Source organism: Lepus europaeus, chromosome 12 (assembly GCF_033115175.1).
Source record: "Lepus europaeus isolate LE1 chromosome 12, mLepTim1.pri, whole genome shotgun sequence".
Taxonomy (NCBI): Eukaryota; Metazoa; Chordata; class Mammalia; order Lagomorpha; family Leporidae; genus Lepus; species Lepus europaeus.
In genome coordinates, this window is record NC_084838.1 from 4,073,406 (window position 1) to 4,095,582 (window position 22,177).

Here is a 22,177-nt window from a genome sequence, read left to right on the forward strand (position 1 = left end):
CCAGCCCTGGCTGATGTGGCCATCTAGGGAGTGAACCAGTGGATGAAGATCCCTCTCTCCAAATGTCTCTGTAACTCTGACTTTCAAATAAATAGAGCACGCACGCGAGACAGGGATGGATTTAACAGATCTATCAATTTCACTATTTGGTCTCTATTTGATTCTATTCCAAAGAAACAAAATATAGAGGCATTTTTTACTTACTCAGAGAAGCATTTCTTGGCTATCTAACCTAAACCGTATTCCCCAGTTACTACTGACACAGCATGCTGTATTTCTTCACAGTATTTAACAGAATGTGAAATTATAACATTTTATGGAAGACTGACTCCCTCTACCAAAGGTACATTCTACAAACATAGACACCTTTTTCTCCTCGCTAATCTCCCCACACATGATTAAATCGATGGGGCAGGCCCTGGTTTCAGTCCTGATTCTACAATATGCTACTTTTGGCCTTCTTAACACTGTTTTTTGGTCCACAAACATGAAATGTCTTCATTTCTTTAGGCCATCTTCACTTTCTCCCAACAATGCTTGCGGTATTCACTGTGTAAGATGTGCACTTCTGTAAATTCGTCTTCCCCCATTCTGTCTCCTCTCCTGAGGACTCATTACACACTAGCTGGACTTCCTGATACTCTTGGTAACGCCTTGTCCATTTCCCCAGCTCTCTCTCATTCTGGATAATTTCTATTGACGTGTCCTCAAGTTCACTGTGCTTCTGCAGCTTTCATTCTGTTAGCATTTTTTTTTTCAGATGCTGGGTTGAAACTTCAAATACAGGTCAAAACCTTCTCCTTTTTTTTGAACTTCCATTTCCTGTTGAGATTTCCTCCTTAGCTATTCTTTCAGTATTCCCCTGTAAATCTTTGGGCACACCAGTTATTTTAAAGTCACCGTCTCTAGTTCCAACATCTGGATTATCTGTAGGCTGACTTCTGTTGACTTCAGAAATCCGATTGTGGGTCCCTGTTTTTAGTTGCATGTGTATGTTTTGTTATATTGGACTCTGTATAGAACACTGTTGACTGGAACATCAATGCTTTTCTTTAAAGATTTATTTGAGAGACAGAGAGACAGAGAGACAGAGAGACAGAGAGACAGAGAGAGAGAGAGAGAGAGAGAGAGAGAGAGGTGCACACAAGCAATAGATCTTCTATCCACTGGTCCATTCCCCAAATGTTCACAACAGCCAGGACTGGGCCAGGATAAAGCAAGGAGTCAGGAACTCCATCCTAGGCTCCCATGTGGGTGGCAGGGACCCATGTACGTGGGCCAATATCCACTGCATTCCCAGGCTCATTAGCGGAAGCTGGACTCAAATTGGCACACTAATATGAGTTGCAGGCATCCCAAGTGGCAGCTTAACCCTCTGTGCTATAATGCTCACCCCCAACGCTCATGTATTTCCTAGTGCGTGACAGCTCTCTCGTCTCTAGGCTTAAGTGAGGAGGTTGACCCGAAATGGAGTTACAGGCGTAAACTGACTGGGTTTACTCTGCTTAGGGTTCATTAGGTTGTATGACTTACAGGTCTGAGCCTAGAGCCAGGAAGCTGCAGTTTCACATTTAGATTCAACAGCTCCTGGCAACAGGATAATGCAAGACTGTGTAAGTTCTTTCTGTTTTCCTTCTTTCTTCTTAGCAAAACTGGGGGATGGGTGACAGGAAACTGTCAATCATATTGCTGCACTTAAACTTCAGACCCCAATTTGACTTTTCTTAAACAGCTTTAATGGGACATAAATACATACATACCACACAACTCAACGATTTAAAGTGTAAAACTCAATGGTTTTGGTATATCATTATCCACTTAAAAAATTAAGGTTATATATGTCATTTTACCCATTTTTTTTAAATAAAGATTTTATTTATTTATTTGAGAGTAGAGTTACAGTGAAAGGGAGAGAGAGAGAGAGAAAGATTTTCTGTCCGCTGGTTCACTCCCCAAGTGGCCGCAACAGCTGGAGCTGCCAGGAGCTTCTTCCGGGTCTCCCATGTGGGCACAGGGGCTCAAGGACTTGGGCCATCCTCTACTGCTCTCCCAGGCCATAGCAGAGAGCTGGACGGGAAGTGGAGTAGCCAGGACTAGAACTGGTGCCCACATGGGCTGCCAGCACCACAGGCAGAGGATTAACCCACTGTGCCACAGTGCCGGCCCCCATTTTACCCATTCTTAAGTGTACTGGCCCTAACCCCACCTACAATGTTGCGTGATCATCATCATTTTTTTCCTAAAACTTTTTCATCACCCCAAATTGAAATTCTGTAGCCATTAAGCAGTAACTCCGTTCTCTCTTTTCTCTAATCCCTAGTAACCTCTAATCAACTTTCTGCTTCTGAAAGTTTATTTACTCTAGATAATTCACATAATTGGAACTACTCAGTATTTGTCCTTTTGTATCTGGCTTACTGAGTATATATTTTTTTTCATGTTTATTCATGAGTAGAACTTCATTCCTTTTGATGGCTAAATAATATGCCACTGAATGTACTGGTTTATATCCATATTTTTGATCATCTACTCATCTGCTGACATTTGGGTTGTTTTGCCTTACGGCTGTTGTGAACAATCCTGCAGTAACACTGACATACAAGTTTAAATGTGAGTTCCTTTGTTAACTCTTTGGGCATACTTCCAGGAGTGCCATTGCCGGTCTTATGGTTGAATACTACGATCAGCCTTATGGAACTACCAAACGGTGTTCCACAGTGGGTGCACTGTTCGGCATTTTCAGCCAGGCCCGAGCCATCGTCTCTCCACAGCTCACCGGCACTGTTGTCTGGTTTTTGTTTCCCCAACGCTTAGCGCCGCTGGTCATCTTCGCATGTGTATGGTTATTCATTCTGCTCGCCCTCAGTGTGATACCAAACCATTTTCCAAGAGGGGCACGCCAATTTTTACTTAAATTAGGAGTTTATGTGAGTCCTTCAATATTTGAGGGCTTTTAATTTTTTGCCACTTTAAAGGTCTATATTTCTTTGTGATTTCCATTTTTATTACTAATGAAGTTGAACATCTTTGTTTGCTAGTCCCCTGGATATCCCCTCTTTAAATGTTTCCTTATCTTATCTTTTTCTTTTTTTCTAATTGTGGTAAGCTGTACACAGTATAAAAGTTTATCATTTTTACTTTTTTTTTTTTTTGACAGACAGAGTGGACAGTGAGAGAGAGAGAGAGAGAGAGAGAAAGGTCTTCCTTTTGCCGTTGGTTCACCCTCCAATGGCCGCCGCGGTAGTGCGCTGTGGCCGGCGCACCGCGCTGATCCGATGGCAGGAGCCAGGTGTTTATCCTGGTCTCCCATGGGGTGCAGGGCCCAAGGGCTTGGGCCATCCTCCACTGCACTCCCTGGCCACAGCAGAGAGCTGGCCTGGAAGAGGGGCAACCGGGACAGGATCGGTGCCCGGACTGGGACTAGAACCCGGTGTGCCGGCGCCGCTAGGTGGAGGATTAGCCTAGTGAGCCGCGGCGCCGGCCCATTTTTACCATTTTTAAGTGTACATGTCAGTGGCATTAAGAACATTCACCACACTGTGCAACCAACACTACCCTTTTTTATAAACTTTTTTGGCCTATTATGTTTTTTATTAAGTTTATTAATTGTGAAGAGAACTCACGGAATTGACATTTGATTACAGCTATTTATAATGTTTGATGTTAAAGATAGCAAACATTCTTAGTACTTCCGAAGGCTCCCTCATAGTCCACTTTTATTGTCCTAAATGTACTTAGTGGCTCTTACGATGTCCTAGCACAGGTAAATTCTGCCTGTCCTTGACCCTTTAAGATAGGTGCAATCCACAGAAAATATCCTTGGGCCTGGCACCCTGCACTCAGTATTATCTGAAGGAGCCATCCCCTCTGCTTCTCTGTCGCTGCTGTGCAGTGTTCTGCTGTGCACATACATGACAATTTAACCATTCTCCAGCTGACAAGCACTTCTTCCCCGTCGTCATGTCTTCTGGAGGACAAAGGAATGCATTTCTGCTAGTAAAATGCCCACAACACATTTAATGGGTCAGCAGGGATTTTGTATACTTGGTTTTTCCAGTACCAGATGGGTTTCCAAAGTGGGTATATGAATTTATACTCCCACTAGTGATACACGAGGATTCTCAGTTGCTCTACTTCCTCACCAATACTTGGTATCGGCTGTCATTTTCATTGTAACCACCTTAGGATGAGTGAGTAAAATTAATGTGTTGGTTATATAGGTCACAATTTTCCTATTTCATGGCTTGCTTTGTCCTTAAATTCAGAAGGCCATAATTTTAGTAAGGTCAGATTTTCCTTCTGCCTAAGGAATATTTCTTAGAATTTCCTTCAGGTCTGCTAGACAAGAATTCTCTCAGTATTCTTCTAGGAAAAAAAAGTCGATTTCATGTCATTCTTCAAAGCTATTTTTTGCTGTTGAGAAATTCTAAGGAGACAATCTTCTGGCATTTGTTGTCACTGCCCAGAGGTTGGCTGTCAACTACTGCTCCTTAGGAGGCTTTTTCCAGTTGGTTTTAGTATCTTATCTTTGCTGTTCTATAGTTTCACTATGATAGATCTCAGAGCCTATTTATTTTATGCATTCTGTTTGGCACTTTTGGGCTTTTGAATCTATGTGTTACTGTTATTTATTAGTTTTGGAAATTTCTTTTTTAAGATTGCCATACATTCTCTCTCTCCTCCTGGGATTCCACTCAGGTCTCCTACATGGTGGCATGGGCCCATGTGCCTTTACCATCATCTGCTGTCACCCAGATGCATAACAAGAAGCTGGACTTGAAGTGGCACTTTGAGATGGGATGCAGCTGTCCCATGCAGCAGCCTAACCTTTGACAGAATTTTTGCTCTTTTCTAGTTCTGACCTTTTGTGTTTTTCACGATACATTCCAGACCTAGCTACCTTCTAATCCAAGGGTCAGTACACTCTCTGTACCCACGCCAGGTGGTCCAGTTCTCTGCCTACTATTGTAAATGAAGTTTTACGGGACGTCATGATGCTCCTGTATCTGCGTATGTTTACTGCTGCTGTTGTGTTACAATGGCAGAGCTGAGTAGCTGTGACAAAAACAGAACACAGGCCTCAACGCCTAAAACGCTACCTGCCCCTGTTCTAGAGTAATCACTGCTCTCTTCAGCTGCTTCTATCTTCTTCTAACCATTAAGTGTTATATTTTAATTATGGCATTTTTCTATAGTTCTATTGGGTTCTCTTTCAAAGCTGCTAGGACACTTTGAACAATTTTTTATTTCTTACTGGTATTTTCAAGCTTTAAAAAAATGTTCATTTATCATTTATTTATTTAGCAGACACAAAGCAAGTGAGAGACTGAGAGAGAACGCCCACTTTTTAACTTTGAAATGCCTGGCCAAAGTCGAGCTAGGAACTCAATCCAAACCTCTCAAGCGGGTGGCAAGGACCCCGGTACTTGAGCCTCCACCTACTGAGCCTTGGGGTGTGCATCAGCAGGATGCTGATGGAAGCGGCAGCAGAGCCAGGACTGCAAGCCAGGCACTGTTACATGGAATGCAGGCCCCTTAAGTGTTGTCTTTGCCACTATGCCAAGAACCATCCCCTTTTCTTTCTTCTTTCAAAGATTTGTTCACTTATTTTAAAGGGAAGGAGAAGGAGGAAGGGAGGGAGAGAAAGAGAGAAAATATCTCCCATCCCGCAGTTCACTCCTCAAATGGCCACAACAGCCAGCTAGGTCTGGGCCAGGCCAAAGCCAGGAAGGAGGAACTCGCCCTGGACTGGACTCCCTGATGAGTGGCAGGGCCCAAGTACTTGGGGCCATCTTCCGCTGTTTCCCAGGAACACGAGCAGAAAGCTGGATCAGAAACCAAGTGGCTGGGACTTGAACTGGTACTCTGATATGAGACACGGCATCCCACGTGGTGGCCTACCCACTGTGCCACATGCATAACTGGCTGTCTCACAATCTAGATGACTTCTACTCATTCATTTCTGATGTTTATTCTTGCTCTTGCTCGCATTCCCTGTTTCCCTGTGTGGCTCATTCAGGTCATGGGAATCAGTGGCCTTAACAATTACTTGTGAAAACAACCTCAGGCCTAGATGGAGCCCCCTTGCTTCAGTGAGGGTCTGTGCTGCCTCTGCCAGACATCTGAAGGCAGCACCATCCTAGCACATCAGGCCACATTCCCAGCGAAGTCCCGAGAACCTGGAGTTCCAGTTTAGGGGGAGGAGGTCCTCTTCTGGATTTCCCACTTGGTGCTCATCTTCATGATTTCTGTCCCTTTGCACTGGGGCTATCCAAATTTTCTCAGGCTAGTACACACCCTGAGGGCAAACTGGCCTCTGTGCTCCACCGTATTTCTAGGTTCCCATCCTCCTTCTAATTGGGTTTGGTAAAATATCACAAAGTTTCCTAGTGCTTTTAAAAAACAGGGTTCTGATATGTTATCTGGATTTTAATGCTATTTTCAGTAGGAAATTTGGTTTGAATGACTTAGTCCTCTATTACCAAACACGCAAAATCAGAAGTTTCATTTCTCTCTTAAGAAAGATCACTTCCTTAAGGGTGCAGCTCATCTTCAAAGGGAAAAATAGGATGACCCCCCTCCCCCGCCCCAGCAAAAAATGGACAATCTCCCATTGAACATGTGTAAGAAACACATATTATGGTACTTCAAAAAGCTCATAGAAAATGGAATTTTAAGTTGAGTTTGGGGGCCAGTATTGTGGCACAGTGGGTGACACTGCCACTTGGAACAGCTGCATTGTGTACTAGGGTGCCTGAGATCAAGCCCCATCCCCACTTCAGATCCAGCTTCCTGCTAGCGAGTCTCTGACGGCACCATGGGGGAGACCTGGCTTTGGTTCTGGCCCAGCCCAAGCTGCCGCAGGCATCTGAAGAGTGAACCAGAAGGAAGCTCTCTCTCTGGCGTTCTGCCTTTCAGATAAAAAATAAAACTTAAAAAAAAAGTTAAGTTTATGAGCACAAGTTTAGTCTAGCAGTTAAGATGCTCAGGTTCCAAATCAGAGCACCTGGGTCTGTCTGACTCCCAGCTCCAGCTCCTGACTCAAAGTTTCCTGCCAATGCAGAGTCTGGGGCCAGTGGTGATGGCTCAGGTAACTAGGTTCCCGCCATTCACGTAAGATACCCAGACTGTAGCTCAGTCCAGCTCTGGCCATGTGAGAGTATTTGGTGGTAAACTAGAAAACAAGAGCTCTGTCTTTATCTATCAAATAATTAGTTTTTAAAAATATTGTTTGGAGGCCGGTGCTGCGGCTCAATAGGCTAATCCTTCGCCTTGCGGCGCCAGCACACCGGGTTCTAGTCCTGGTCGGGGCACCGGATTCTGTCCCGGTTGCCCCTCTTCCAGTCCAGCTCTCTGCTGTGGCCTGGGAGTGCAGTGGAGGATGGCCCAAGTGCTTGGGCCCTGCACCCGCATGGGAGACCAGGAGAAGCACCTGGCTCCTGGCTTCAGATTAGCGCAGTGCGCCGGCCGCAGCACACCGCCTGTGGCGGCCATTGGAGGGTAAACCAACGGTAAAGGAAGACCTTTCTCTCTGTCTCTCTCTCACTGTCCACTCTGTCAAAAAAAAAAAAAAAAAAAAAAAAGTGCCGGCATCCCATATGGGTGCTGGTTCAAGACCCACCTGCTCCACTTCCGATCTAGCTCTCTGCTATGGCCTGGGAAAGCAGTAGAAGATGGCCCAAGTCCTTGGGCTCTGCACCTGCATGGGAGACCTGGAAGAAGCTCCTGGCTCCTGATTGGTGCAGCTCTGGCTGTTGCAGCCAATTAGGGAGTGAACCATCAGATGGGAGACTTCTCTTTCTCTATCTGCTTCTCCTCTCTCTGTGTAACTCTTTCAAACAAATAAATAATTCTTTTTAAAAAAATAAAAATATTGTTTATTTTGGTATGAAATTTTGAAATTCGTGCAGGTTTTTTTCTTCCTTTCTTTTTTTATTTGACAGATAAGAGTTATAGACAATGAAAGAGAGAGAGACAGAGAAAGGTCTTCTCTCCGTTGGTTCACTCCCCAAATGGCCGCTACGGCTGGCACTGTGCCGATCTGAAGCCAGGAGCCAGGTGCCTCCTTCCAGTCTCCCATGCGGGTGCAGGGCCCAAGGACTTGGGCCATCCTCCACTGCCCTCCTGGGCCACAGCAGAGAGCTGGACTGGAAGAGGAGCAATCTGGCGCCCATATGGGATGCCGGCGCTGCAGGTGGAGGATTAACCAAGTGAGCCACGGTGCCAGCCCTGCAGGATTTTTCATAACGCATATCCCATGAACTTTCTGAAAATTCCTTGTGTGATGTACAACAGTTTACTAACTGTAGTATTAATACCAATTCCTCTTTCAGAAAATCACAATCACCTCGATCCATTAGAGAGCATCTTTCTCCAGAAGGCCTCCTTGTAAAGTTACTGGGATCTAAAAGCAGTTGAGTGTAACAGAACAGTAAATTTACCATCTCCGGGCCATCAGTGTCTTCCCCTCTTAAACGGGAGCCAACAGCACCTTCTGGAGGTGTTAGGACGATTACGTGAGTTACTCTGCACAGCACACCTAAAGCTCAGCTCAGCACAGGTAGCTGTGAGCTGTCAAAGTGAAACAGCTCAGTTCCCAGTGCGAGGACTGAAACTAGAGACAGCACATGGAGGGAACACGTGTGGTCTCTGCTCCATCTTCTTCCTCTTTCTTTTCTGAAACACCATTTAAAGATGTCAAAACCATTCTTAGCCAAATGAAACAAAACCACACTAGGCTGAGGGGTGGCTTGAGCCTGTGAATTCTATCTTGTCAACCCTTGGCAAAAGATTCATGGAAATCAGACAACATGCTTTTAAAGTATTTGCCTAGAGAAATCAAAACCAGCAATTCTCTATAACCAGAAATTGAGACTTCTGTATCTCCTCTAGGCTGCTGAACAGAGTGGAGTGGAGTTTAAGAACTATGTTGGCTGTTTGCTGGGCTTTGTCATACAACGTGAACCAATTATAGCACATTGGGGAAAAGTGGATGGGTTTGACATATGTTGACATGAAAGGAGATAAACATATATATTTACCTGGCCAAAAACGGTTCCTGCAGTACTCGCTGCCTGACCAAACACAGAACCAGTATTACTAGAACCAAAACCTAAAAAATACAAAGAAGAAAGATTTGGGTAAGTCCTGGTTTCAACAGCATTCAGTGTGCTAAGACACTCTACAATAATCACCTTACGAATGAAATCTGTTTCCTCATCTAGGAAATGTGAGAATCCCGAGTCAATGCCTTAAAAACAGTCTCCTTCACGGCTGATAGCTTAACTGGAGTCTCAAGGACTGAGTCCTTCTCTCCTGTCGAGTCTCAAGCGGGGGTGTGTGCTCAGTGCCGCCTCTCTCCAGGCTTCTAGCCACCATCAATTCTTTCCAATTTCTGACAATGCTGGGAACACAGTCATTCCAGAAGGAACGGGCTCTAGGACCTCGTGCAGATACCAAAAGCCAGGATGCTCTAGTCCCCTACATAAAATGGTGTAGTATGTGCATATAACCTACACACAACCTCCCATATACTTTAAGTCATCTCTAGATTACTTAAAACACCTAATACAACATAAACAGCTGTTACATTGAATTGTTTAGGGGATAACAGCAAGAAAAAAAGTCTTGTACCAGCTCAGTCCAATGCAACCGGTTGTTATTGTTGTTGTTTTAATGTATTTTTGATCCACAGTTGGCTGAATTCATGGATGCAAAACCCACAGATGCAGGAGGCCACCTGTATTTCTACTCCCTGTTTTCCTGCAAATCTCAAATACCAGTTTCTTTCAGGGTAGTTTATCTTTCATATCCGGTTGGGATAACAAGGTCAAGGTGCTATGCTGAACAGGGCGTGGGAAAGTCAGGCAGAACTATACGTTATCACATAAAGGCACTCAACAAAAAGCCAGAAGGCAAGGGTTCCCTCTCATCTCCATCACCGATTGGTCAGGTGAGCTTTCACAAGTCTCAATCCTTCAATCAGGCATGAAGCAGACAGCTCAGTGTTTTTCACGCAGATACTAAATGAAAGAAGATTCCTTCAGGGTTTGGAATCTGTTGAAATAGTTTGACCATGCCTGCTCAGGAGGTTTCTCAAGTTCTGATTTTGGAACAAACAATGCGCGAGAGATCAAGAAGGTATTAAGTTCCTACACTCCTTTGAGACCCACAGGTCTTGTCTCTACTCACTCTTGAGATCAAGTCATCACATGTCCTATCATTCAAACTGGCCAAATGCCTCTGCCCAAGACATCAGCTGGATCTCGAAATTGTCTTTCACTACCATGTCCTGATAGCTACAGTCAGTAGGGGCTCAATTATTTGTTGATGGAAAGAAGGAAAACATTCCTTTCTAATAAATTATTAGCCATGGGGCTGGTGCTGTGGCACAGCGGGTTAATGCCCTGGCCTGAAGTGCCGGCATCCCATATGGGCACCAGTTTGAGTCTTGGCTGCTCTACTACCAATCCAGCTCTCTGCTATGGCCTGGGAAAGCAGTAGAAGATGGCCCAACTCCTTGGGCCCCTGTACACACGTGTGAGACCCAGAGGAAGCTCCTGGCTCCTGGTTTCGGATTGGCGCAGCTCCAGCTGTTGCACCCATCTGGGGAGTGAACCAGCGGATGGAAGACCTCTTTCTCTCTCTCTGCCTCTCCTCTCTCTGTGTAACTCTGACTTTCAAATAAATAAATAAATCTTTAAAAAAATTATTAGCCATTTTCAAAAGTTATCAAAGAAATAAATTAGCAGTTACAGGCAATGTTGCCTACCAAGAAACCACTTCCTTGTTTTTCTTCTAAAACCTAACTGCTGAAAACTGCCGTTTACAAGATAACTATCAGAAAGCAACACTGAGTTTCCAACTGCTTATTAAAAACTTTGTAAAGGTTAAATTAGCTGCTAAAATTGAACACATAATAGTGATGGATTAACTTTCATACAAAAATAGTAAAATTTAGGAATTTCTAGAAAAATTGCAACATTGAAAACAGAAACGAGCCTGACTCCTGAAATGTCAGTGCCCACCCCTTCAGCAGGATGGTGTCAGAGGACACAAACTACTGGCAGGCGGCACCCCAGGGGCAGAGACCTGGACCCTCCCTGGTTCTACTCCTGGCACTATCAGACTTCAGATCCGTCTCCTCGAGGCCTCACAGCTCCGGACACAAGGACCTCACAAGCACCTACCTTCCAAATTAAAAATTTCATATTTATGTGTCATTAAATTACTCACCATGACCTTAAACTAAAAATACTTGCCGCCCCCCCAGCCCCCAGCCCATGGAACTGGCACTGTGGCGGCATCAAGTAGAGATGTTGCCAAGAACCAAAACCGCAGGCTCCATAGGCAGACCAAGCCAATCCGGCCAAATACATCCTGAAACCACAGGTGCCCCAGGCCCTCTTGACCCTCCAGATCACCCTTCTTTTCCTTTTAATTACAAAGGTAATACACGTTTATTACAAACGTTCAATACCACACAAAGGGACAAGGTATAAAAATTGTACACAGATTCTTACCTGAAGCTTGACAAAAGCTAAACCCTGAGGGTGCCGCTGTGGTGGTGGAAGCTGAGGTGCTACCAAACACAGAGCCCCCCTGCCCAAAGCCAGGGCTCTGCCCAAAAGCAGGAGGGTTGCTCTGTCCAAACAGTCCCCCTCCTGTGCTGGCAGAAGTCTGCCCAAATGAAAAGGAACTGGAGCTACTGGCGCTCGAGGCGGCACCAAAGACATTGCCGCTGGTGGACGTGGGGGCTGCGGACACAGACTGGCCGAAGGCAGGCACAGAACTGAACCCAGGCTGACTGAAGGAAAAGGTGCTAGCAGGACTGCTGGTCGACTGCCCGAAGGCCGGGGCCTGCCCAAACGCTGACTGTCCAAAGACGCCTGTGGCTGAGGCCCCGAAAGCTGGGCTGCCAAACCCTGCGCTGCTGACTGGGGATGTAACAGCTGCCGTGCTGGCTACACTGCTTGTCTGCTGCCCAAACAGGCCTGGTGCTGTGCTGGCTGCCACCTGCCCAAACATGGGAGCTGCGGAGGGGGCAGTGGCCGTGTTGCTGGTAAGCTGGCTGAAAGCTGAGCTAGAGCTGGCGGCGGGTGGCTGCGTGAAGACTGAGGAGCCCGAAGTGACTGTCCCAAACACTGCTGTCTCCGCAGCTGGGCCTGGAGCAGCACTGGACACAGTGCTGGAGGCCGAGGGGGCACTTGATGTTTCAGTGGCCACAGGGCCTGCACTTGGGACTGTAGCAGCTGCGACAGCAGTCGGCTCCGGAACCGAGAAGGTCAAAGGAGGAGGTGCTGCCTCTGTCTTGACTTCGGGGGCCCCTGTGGCTGCTGGAACGGCCTCTGCAGAAGGGGCCACGAGGCTGGAACTAGAGCAGGGGCTGCTGACCACAGGCTGGGCAAGAACAGGCTCTTTTTTCCCAGAGTCAGAAGTCTGCAGAGGAGCCTGGGGAGGCTGGGCTGACTGCTGCCCTGGAAGGGAGGCTGTGGACACGGAGACCTCACTGTGGCCTGGCTTCTCAGGCAAAGCTGACGACGTGGCTTCCTCTGTGCCTCTACCAGAGGACACGGGCAGGGAGGGTGCGGCTGCGGAACTCAGGAGACTACTGAATGTCAGCGTGGGGAACGACGCTGGAAGGGAAGAGGCGGTCGAAGTGGATGGGGGGGCAGGCGGGGGCACTGTATTACTAGTCTGTGGGCTTCCAAACGAAAAAGTGGTCATGCTACCACTGACAGAGGTCCCTCCGAAACTGATGACCCCAGAGGGTCCTGAACTGGGGAGTGGCAGACCGCCAAACACACCAGTCGAGGAACTGCCGGTGCTCGGGCTGGTGGCGGCTGGAGGCGCTGCTGTGGTGGCCGTCACGGAGGACGTCACAGGGGGCTCTGCAGGCTTGCCTAACACCGGGGGGCCGCTGAACGTAAACCCCGAGGGCATGCTTGAAGTCTTGGCTGGCTGGCTGCTGGTCAGGTTCGTGGACAAAGCCTTACTGGTCGGCTTTGCAGGATCATCTGCCTGGCCAACCCGCAGTCCTGAGAAACTTCCAAGAGTCTCTCCAGCCAAAGAATTCGGAAACAGAAACTCTCCCAGCTTGGAAGGTGGAGTCTCCAGCTTGCTAGAGGTGGCAGAGAGAACAATTCCAGAAGGCGCCGCAGGCCTGCTGTTGGGTGGGGCCGACTCTCCTGCAGCCCCGGCACTGTTTGAAGCTGGTGTGGCTCCTGAGGAAGGACTTTCAGGAACGGCTTCGTAGAAAGGTTTGCCTCCACCACCAAATGAAAACGTGTCCAGCTGGCTTGACTCTTTAGTGGGAGGAGTTGCCCCTAGCGAGACAAAGACATTAGGAAGAGGTTGATTTAGCAAAAGGTGACCTATCACATTTCTCCTACTGTCAGCTCGTCTCTCAGGGACAGCTTGCTCTAGGTGTTTTGTTCTGGGAGGACAGAGTGAAGGATTCTCCAAAGCCCTCTTGGAGTCCTAGCCCTGAGGAGAGAAGGACTACACAGTCCTTGTTAAGAAAATTAAATCACAGCAACTATGATGTTGGAGTACGCGCGGAATTAACAAGCTACCACGAAAGGGAAATGAAGAAGCCACTCTCCCTTATTTTCCTGACTGTGTGCTTTGCTCAGTAATACCCTTGGCACAGTGCTGCCCTATGGACCTCCTGATACGCCAGGGTTTGATTCAAAATGGTTCTTCTATATTTTGCTGTGGGCAGACAAAGCGTCAACCCACAGACAACAGCTAAGGGCTATTTATTAATGTTCTACTAAGCAGCCTCTTCAACAGAGGTTGGATGACCAGTGGTCGAGGACAAGGGCCCTGGAGCTGGGAGCTCGCCACCTGACGGCAATGTGCTCTGGAAAGGTTACTGCTCTGCGTCTCGATTTCCTCCCTTTTGAAAAATTTAGAAAACAGGACCTCATCTCACAGAGCTGTCAAGCCATAAGTGGTCCGTAATAACAGTAACTAAAACTTGCTATTTACAAACTAAAATTAGCCTATTGCAAGTGTCTACTGAGGTTTCCAACTCCACATTGTTCTAAGAAGCCTGGCTATCACAAACTCTCAGGGGCACTGCAAAGCCTCTGCTATCTATAACTTCCAGAAAGAAACCTTGCTTCTCTGGTGTTGGACTGTTTATGGTTTTGGATTGTTATCCATGCTCTTACTAATTAAAATGCTTATACAGGCCGGCGCCACGGCTCAATAGGCTAATCCTCCGCCTTGTGGTGCTGGCACACCGGGTTCTAGTCCCGGTCGGGGCACCGGTCCTGTCCCGGTTGCCCCTCTTCCAGGCCAGCTCTCTGCTGTGGCCCGGGAGCTCAGTGGAGGATGGCCCAAGTGCTTGGGCCCTGCACCCCATGGGAGACCAGGAGAAGCACCTGGCTCCTGGTGCGCCAGCCGCAGCGCGCTGGCCGTGGCAGCCATTGAGGGGTGAACCAACGGCAAAAGGAAGACCTTTCTCTCTGTCTCTCTCTCTCTCTCACGGTCCACTCTGCCTGTCAAAAAAAAAAAAAAAAAAAAAAAAAACTTATACAGAATTAATATTGTTTTAATTTCATTTCAATTTCCTTATGATTTATGAGAACAAAACTGCATTGTTTTACCTCTAAAAAGTGAGTATGGGGAAAAGGTGGGCCTTGAAGGTGTTCTGCCACCTCTAAGTGGGCAAAAGCTAAAAAAAAAAACAGAACTATTAGGAATTTCTGGTCTGGACAGAGAGGGATGAAATCAGCAACTCCCAGTGCCACACCGTCCCGGGTCAGAAGTCTGCCATGTTTTCAGGCCCCAGTCTCTCCAGACTTCAGAAGACCCCTTTCCACAATGTGAACTCCATCATTTGTGCAGACACAGAAAGCACTCAACACCTATTTGTTGAGTGAATAAGAGAAAGGTGGTCCTTATGTATAACAGGAAAAGTTGGAAAAAACCTAAATGTCCAATAGGTGAACGATTAAACAAATCAAAGCATATCTTTAAGATAAAATTATGAAATGATCAGAAATATTTATGCATTATTTTCATTGGTGGAAAATTCACAGAAGAGACTGTGTTACATGAGGGGATGGAAAAGAAAATGGAACCCTCAGAAGGAAATGGAACCCTCAGAAGGAAATTTAAAAACTGCAATGACTATTGCCGAGGGACAGCATGCCTTTCATATTTCCATATTTTCCTCACTAAGAACATGCCCCTTCTCTAACAAAAGCTCTCTCCAAAACAGAATAAAAATAATCACTCAAATGGAGAACTAGAAGGCACTTAATTGATTTAGATGCTTTTTCAGTTAATATTCAATAGCTTTGACTACAGAAGAAATCCTGTCTTTATTTTCAATGGTTAGAATATGCAGAAATCCTTCATGCCAGTTTCTTTCGCTGACTATATTTGAAATACGCATCATCAACATGGGACTTACTGCAGATACCGTAAACAAGACACAGAAGCAGGTGAAATGTTCATGGACTGATACGCAAACCATCTGCCTTTGTTCAGGGAGTCATGAAGGTAAAGCTGTGCAACACGGAGACTGTACCTTGTGCAGCAGTAAAATTAGAGGATGGTGCTGGTGGAATTATCCCAAAATTAAAGCCAGTCCTAGCGAGTGAAGAAAAGAGAAGTTAAAACTGAACACGCCCAAGGCACAATACTGCATTGTATAACTCAGTCATACAGCCTGTCTTTGAGGAGTCTGCAGTACAGAAGATACACAGAACAGAGCACAGGCGTGTTCTGTCCAAGGCAGTAAGCTACTCCGAGATCTCCAAACCGGGGCGAGCAATCTGTGGGTAAGAAGGGCAGCAGCCGAGAAGGCTCTGGCAGGGCAGCTGGGCTTTCCACGGTGAGGTTTGGGTGGGGACTCACTCCAAGCAAAGCAGAGCAGCAGTGGTACAAACACATGAGGAATGCGCATGTGAGATTGTGGTTGGAGTGGATGGCCTGCCTAGTGCAGGAGGGGAGGCAAAATCTGCCAAGGTGGAAGTAGCTGGATCAGGGGCCATTTTACAACCTTCCCGGAAACCAAGGGGGACGTCAGGAGAGAAAACACAACAACAGAAGCCACTGTCTCTGCCACCTGACAAACTCTGGGTTCTGGGCTAACTTGCTTCAAAAACTTTGATTCCTTTTACCATCTCTTCTCTGCTTTTGTACATTTTATTTACATGGTAAGTAAAGACGCCAAAGCCAAAAATTCAACATAAGTATAAACTAGAATATCCACTGTGATAAAACCTGAAATCGTAAACTTAAAACTAAATAGATTTTAAATATAAGGGTCCATGCCATATCAAATACAGTAAATAGTATAAGGATCTAGAATGTTTTTTATTCATCATTTTTATCCATCATTCTTTGTAAGTACAAAGACCATAAAGAAGATGTGCCAAACATTTTACCATATTAAAAAACAAGCAAAAAACAGGCTGGCATCGGGCATGGAGGGTTAAGCCACCACCTGCAATGCCGGCATCCTATATGGGTGCTGGTTTGTGTCCTGGCAGCTCCACTTCTGATCCAGCTCCCTGCTAATGGCCTGGGAAGGTAGGAAGATGGCCCAAGTCCTTGAATCCCTGCACCCATGTGTGAGACCTAGAAGAAGCTCCTGGCTTCAACCTGGCCCAGCTGAAGCCATTTGGGGAGTGAAGCAGTGGATGGAAGAACTCTAAATCTGCCTTTCAAATAAATAAATAAATCATAAAAAAAAAAAAAAAAAATCCAAGCCCTGTTCTGGTTGGTAGGCCTCAACCTTCATGAAGAAACTGTGTCTAATAGAACAAACCATTGGCTCAATGACACGAACATCTCCAGGGTATTTTAAAAGTAGGAATAAAAGCATCATTTCACTGAGACAGAGAGTTACTAGCATCTGCCAAGGATGCAATGACTCCTCTCACTGAACTGCTCTTCAAAATTTGCTCCAGATTCCCTTGGGACATAGAAATCAATATGGTTTATAATATATACGACTTCTTCCCTTGAAGTCTAGACTAACACCCTCTTTTCTCCCAATATCTAAGTGCGAAGGACACTTAAGAAATGTATCAACAGGAGCTAGCACTGTGGTGCAGCAGGTTAAGCCACCATCTACAGTGCTGGCATCCCATATGGGTGCCAGTTCAAGTCCTGGCTGCTCCACTTCCAATCCAGCTCCCTGCTAATGTGCCTGGGAAAGCAGTAGAGCACGGCCCAAATGCTTGGGTCCCTGTGCCCAAGCGGGAGACCCAGAAGAAACTCCTGACTTTGGTCATTTGGAGAGTGAATCAGTGGATGGAAGATCTGTCTCTCCTTCTCTAACTTTGCCTTTCAAATAAACATTAAATAAATCTTTCTAAAAAAAGGATTAACAGGAAAAAGAAACTGGAGCTAACACACCAAGAGCTTAAGGGCCTTTTACTCTAACGGAACTGAACGTACAAGGAGCAAGGAACTCCACCTAGGTTCCCACATGGGTGGTAGGAATCCGATCCCTGCAGCTATCACCACTGTCTTCCAGGGGTTGGGGCAGCAGCCGGAGCCAGGAGCCGGAGCCGGAGCCGGAGCCACCACTGGAGCCAGGCATCAAACGCAGGTCATCCAATGTGAGACCTGGGAAGCCTACGCAGCGTTGCAACACGTGCCCCTTTATCGGGTCTGAACCTCACCTATGTAGCCTGCCTGTGTCACTGCAGGGAAGAGAGCCCCTCAGCAACTCCTCAGGTTTCAGAGACCAGGCACTCGTTTCCTCTGTTAATTAAGTTTCACTATGGATTGAAGCTTAGAAGATTCTTTCATTTTTAAAAATGACTCAACTTGGGGCCGGGGCTGTGGAGCAGCAGGTTAACGCCCTGGCCTGAAGCACAGGCATCCCATATGGGCGCCAGTTCTAGTCCTGGCTGCTCTTCCTCCAATCCAGCTCTCTGCTATGGCCTGGGAAAGCAGTAGAAGATAGCCCAAGTCCTAGGGCCCCTGCACCCGCGCAGGAGACCCAGAGGAAGCTCCTGGCTCCTGGCTTCGGATCGGTGCAGCTCTGGCTGTCGCGGCCATCTGGGGAGTGAACCAGCGGATGGAAGACCTCTCTCTCTGTCTCTACCTCTCTCTGTAACTCTGTCTTTCAAATAAATAAAATAAATCTTTTAAAACAAAAATAGGCTGGCGCCGCAGCTCAATAGGCTAATCCTCCTCCTCCGGCGCCGGCACACTGGGTTCTAGTCCTGGTTGGGGTGCCGGATTCTGTCCCGGTTGCCCCTCTTCCAGGCCAGCTCTCTGCTGTGGCCCGGGAAGGCAGTGGAGGATGGCCCAGGTCCTTGGGCCCTGCACCCCATGGGAGACCAGGAGAAGCACCTGGCTCCTGGCTTCGGATCAGCACAGTGCGTTGGCCACAGCAGCCACTTGTGGGGGTGAACCAATGGAAAAAAGGGGAGTGAACCAGCGGATGGAAAACCACTCTCTCTCTCTCTGCCTCTCCTTCTCTCTGTGTGTAACTCTGACTTTCAAATAAATAAATAAATCTTAAAAAAAAAAAAACAAAACAAAAAACAGAGACTCCCACCCAAAGAAAATAGGGCTTAGGCTGAAAAGCAAAACAAACAGGTACTAATGTATGTATAAACATGAATAGCAAAATAAGTATGCTGCTACTGCCATTGTCACCAGCTATAACACTTGCAGTGACTTGGATTTGGGGTTCACACACTTTAGATAAGCACACAAATATACCAATCAGTTCTAAGATTTGAGAAAGCTACCTGCGAGGAAACCAGTGACCTGCAATCACATTTAAGTGCACTACTGACCCTGGTGCAGAAAATGAGAACGACTTGCTGGGCTGCCCAACAGCAGAGGGGGTCGAAGTCACAGTTGTTTCTGTCTTGGCTGTCCCTGGCCCTGAAACTATGGAAAAAAATAAGAACATAACAAAAAGTCAATAAAAACATTAATCCGCGTTGCAGTTCTCAACAGCTTGAACCATGTGCTGCTTTTCACAGCTGCTCTCATCAAGTACATTCTGTGCCACATTAGGCACCAAGGGAGCAAGCATGCTGGCTATATTGGGGTCACTGTCATTGAACCTGCTCTTTGGTTCTGTCAACATCCTATGACACATTCTCCTTCCCAGAAAAGATATCAAAATAATTCTAGTGTAGTTTAAATGCTTGAAGTTATAAAAATACATTCTTCTAGGTTATAATGGTATGAGGAAATGCTTATAATAAAGCTAAGCAAAAATAAAAATTAAAAAAAAAATCACAAACTGTATACAATGCACCTTTACAACTGAAATGTATGCTGTAGAGGAGAAGCCCGACTACTGAGTAGTGACTTCAAGGCTCACTATTTACTTCCCTATACATTTCTATGTTTTCTATAGATTTTTTAAAAATTTAACATGGCACTTTTATTTAAATTACATAATTGCTGTAATACTGAGAAGTGTACAACATTAAAGGTGAGATTCACTACTTTTCTCATGTTCAAGTTTACTCTAAATTCTCATGAACAGTTTGGGTTAAATTTTCTCTATTGTTCTACTTTAGAAGAGGGGGGAGGAATAGGAAAACTAAATTTAGAAAGTACAAATCAAACCAAACCAATGAACAATAAGAAAAAGACAACTCCTCGTTCATAGGAAGGGGTAATGGGAATGGATGCGGTGTGGAGCTGCAGGCAGACACTCGCTGCGGCCTTGCTTGGAACCTAGAGGACTCCGCAACAGTTGGTGTCAGCAAAGCACTGGTGACGTTCAACCGGCAACGTCCTAGGTCGCCATAAAGTGACTAGGGAGATCTACAGCAGGCCCGAGATGATGGACAGGACATCTTTCCTGAGTGGGCAGGGAAGGAAGGCTGCAAAATCTGCATATACAGGATAGACTGGGTTTGTTCACAAAGTAACTTTAACAGATATAAAGAAAGTTAGGTGTTATCTTTGGAACATGAAATATATAGGGCAATTTTCACTTCCTATATATATCTGTATCATAGATCTTTTGTGGGCAAGGAATTGAATGAAAGTAATCCCATTATTAACTAGTAAGAGGACTATTCTACGGAGGTATTAGAAATATATTTTTTTGCCGGCGCCGTGGCTTAACAGGCTAAACCTCCGCCTTGCGGCGCCGGCACACCGGGTTCTAGTCCCGGTCGGGGTGCCGGATTCTATCCCGGTGGCCCCTCTTCCAGGCCAGCTCTCTGCTATGGCCCAGGAAGGCAGTGGAGGATGGCCCAAGTCCTTGGGCCCTGCACCTGCATGGGAGACCAGGAGAAGCACCCGGCTCCTGGCTTCGGATCAGCGCGATGCGCTGGCCGCAGCGGCCATTGGAGGGTGAACCAACGGCAAAAAGGAAGACATTTCTCTCTGTCTCTCTCTCTCAGTATCCACTCTGCCTGTCAAAAAAAAAAAAAAAGAAAAAAAAAGAAAAAGGCCTTCTACTTGCCCAAGACGTGCAAGTAGCAGGTAGCCCAGGTCCTTAGGTTTCCTTGATTTGTAATATTAACAGTGACAAAAAGCTTCCCAGTAAAGTCTTTGAAAGAAGTTAAGTCATCTTTCAAAAGTGTTTAAAGATATTAGCCAGAAACAGAATGACATTTCTTAATCCAAATCTTAACTGATTCAGAAGTCTTTGTGATTCCACTGAATCTCCTTTTACATGTAGCTGCGGCCCCAGAAGGCTGCTACACCGTCTCCTCCTCTGAGAAGAGGCACACAGGACACAACGGCAGTTCCACGTCAGCCCAAATTCTAGAACGCAACTTTGGCTTACATGATAATGGTTTTCTTCCGAATGCAGGGAACATTTTCACGAAGATAAACCCGATATCCAATCAGAAAGCTTCGGAATTCACAGAATGATTGTATGACTGAGTAGAGATTATGGAATGTGGGCTGTGTGTGTGTGAAGTTCAGTCTGTCATACAATTCACTTGAAGACTCACTTGAAAGCATGAATCAAAACAAAACGAGCCCAGAGTGTGTTAAAAATATAAGACTGCATGCAGTCAGCATAAGACCCCTGGAACAGGAAGTCATACAAGCCAAATGAGGTGGGCTACACACATGGAGCCGACAAAAGGGGGATACTGAGAAAGACTCATGTGAAAATTAGGTCAAAAATGAAAGCATTCTGGGACAGAGGTTTTGTGTAACAGTTCAGCTGATGCTTGAGACACCCACAGCCCATATCTGAGTGTCTGGTTTGAGTCCCGGCTCCATGGGATTCCAGCTTCCTGGAAGGTAGCAGATGAGGGGTGTCCTGCCACCCACAGGGGAATTCTCAGCTCTTGGCTTTGGCCTGCCCAACAGCTGGGTATTTGGGGAGGAAGTCAGCAGCAGATTGGAGATCTCTATCAGTCTTACTCTGTCTCTGTGGCTTTCAAATAAATAAAAGCATTCCCTACTTCATCTTGGCTTGGACAACGCGGACCCTAGCCAAAACACTTATGGTTAATGTAAAAAATTAAACAATTATGCTTTAGTAAGTGTTGGGGAAGCATCTGAAGCCATAATAATCTTATAATATTGATTTATCTATGAGATCTACTTTAACAAATCTGTTGTACTTTCCATATTTTACTGGCTTTTGAATTGTTATTGTGAACTAATACTCATTTTTGTAGAATAGAAAGCTCTTGAAGGACCAATTTCCTAGAAATTCTTCATAAGTGAAGGTCTTTCAAAAGAGTTCTCATACTTGATTTTCTGCGACTCAGAATACAAAACTGTTTTATGTACTTCTTTTACCTTTATTTTCATTAAAACAAAAATGCAAACTGACCTGAAGCTTTATCCCCAGAAGACAATTGAATAGATGCTGGTGTAGGCCCAGATGGCTTTAGGGAATTTATGAGAGACCCCTATAACAGAACACAGGTAAATTTACGTTAAAGCTAACCATCCATGGAATAAAGGAACATGCAAAATGTAAATTAAAAACATAATAAAATAAGCAAGCATTAAGTATTTCTATTTACTTTAATTGGCAAAAAGGAGAAAGTTTCAGTTTAAGTCAACCATGTGTAAAAACATATTAGAGAATAGAAACAGAAGTACTGTGCAAGCTCCAAGAAGGCTCCAAGAATGCCTGTCACATAAAAGGCACTTGAATATTTGGTAGATGAATAAATAATGATTAAATGAATGAAATGTTCTAGTTCCCAATGACTTTACAAGGAGGTAAAACTGCTCCAATTCC

At 45.7% G+C, this 22,177-nt stretch overlaps 1 protein-coding gene across 5 annotated transcripts in view; it reads right to left on the reverse strand.

Annotated features, from left to right (window-relative positions):
* The window catches only part of NUP214 (nucleoporin 214), a 107,688-nt gene that overhangs the window by 23,421 nt on the left and 62,090 nt on the right, over positions 1-22,177 (reverse strand). For all 5 annotated transcript variants that reach the window (XM_062207363.1, XM_062207362.1, XM_062207361.1 and 2 more), the window contains exons 26-30: positions 21,761-21,839; positions 18,783-18,879; positions 15,545-15,606; positions 11,523-13,325; positions 9,042-9,112 (exon numbers count right to left, since the gene is read on the reverse strand). In XM_062207363.1, the coding sequence (XP_062063347.1) occupies positions 9,042-9,112; positions 11,523-13,325; positions 15,545-15,606; positions 18,783-18,879; positions 21,761-21,839 (2,112 nt within the window). The remainder of the gene's footprint in view (positions 1-9,041; positions 9,113-11,522; positions 13,326-15,544; positions 15,607-18,782; positions 18,880-21,760; positions 21,840-22,177) is intronic.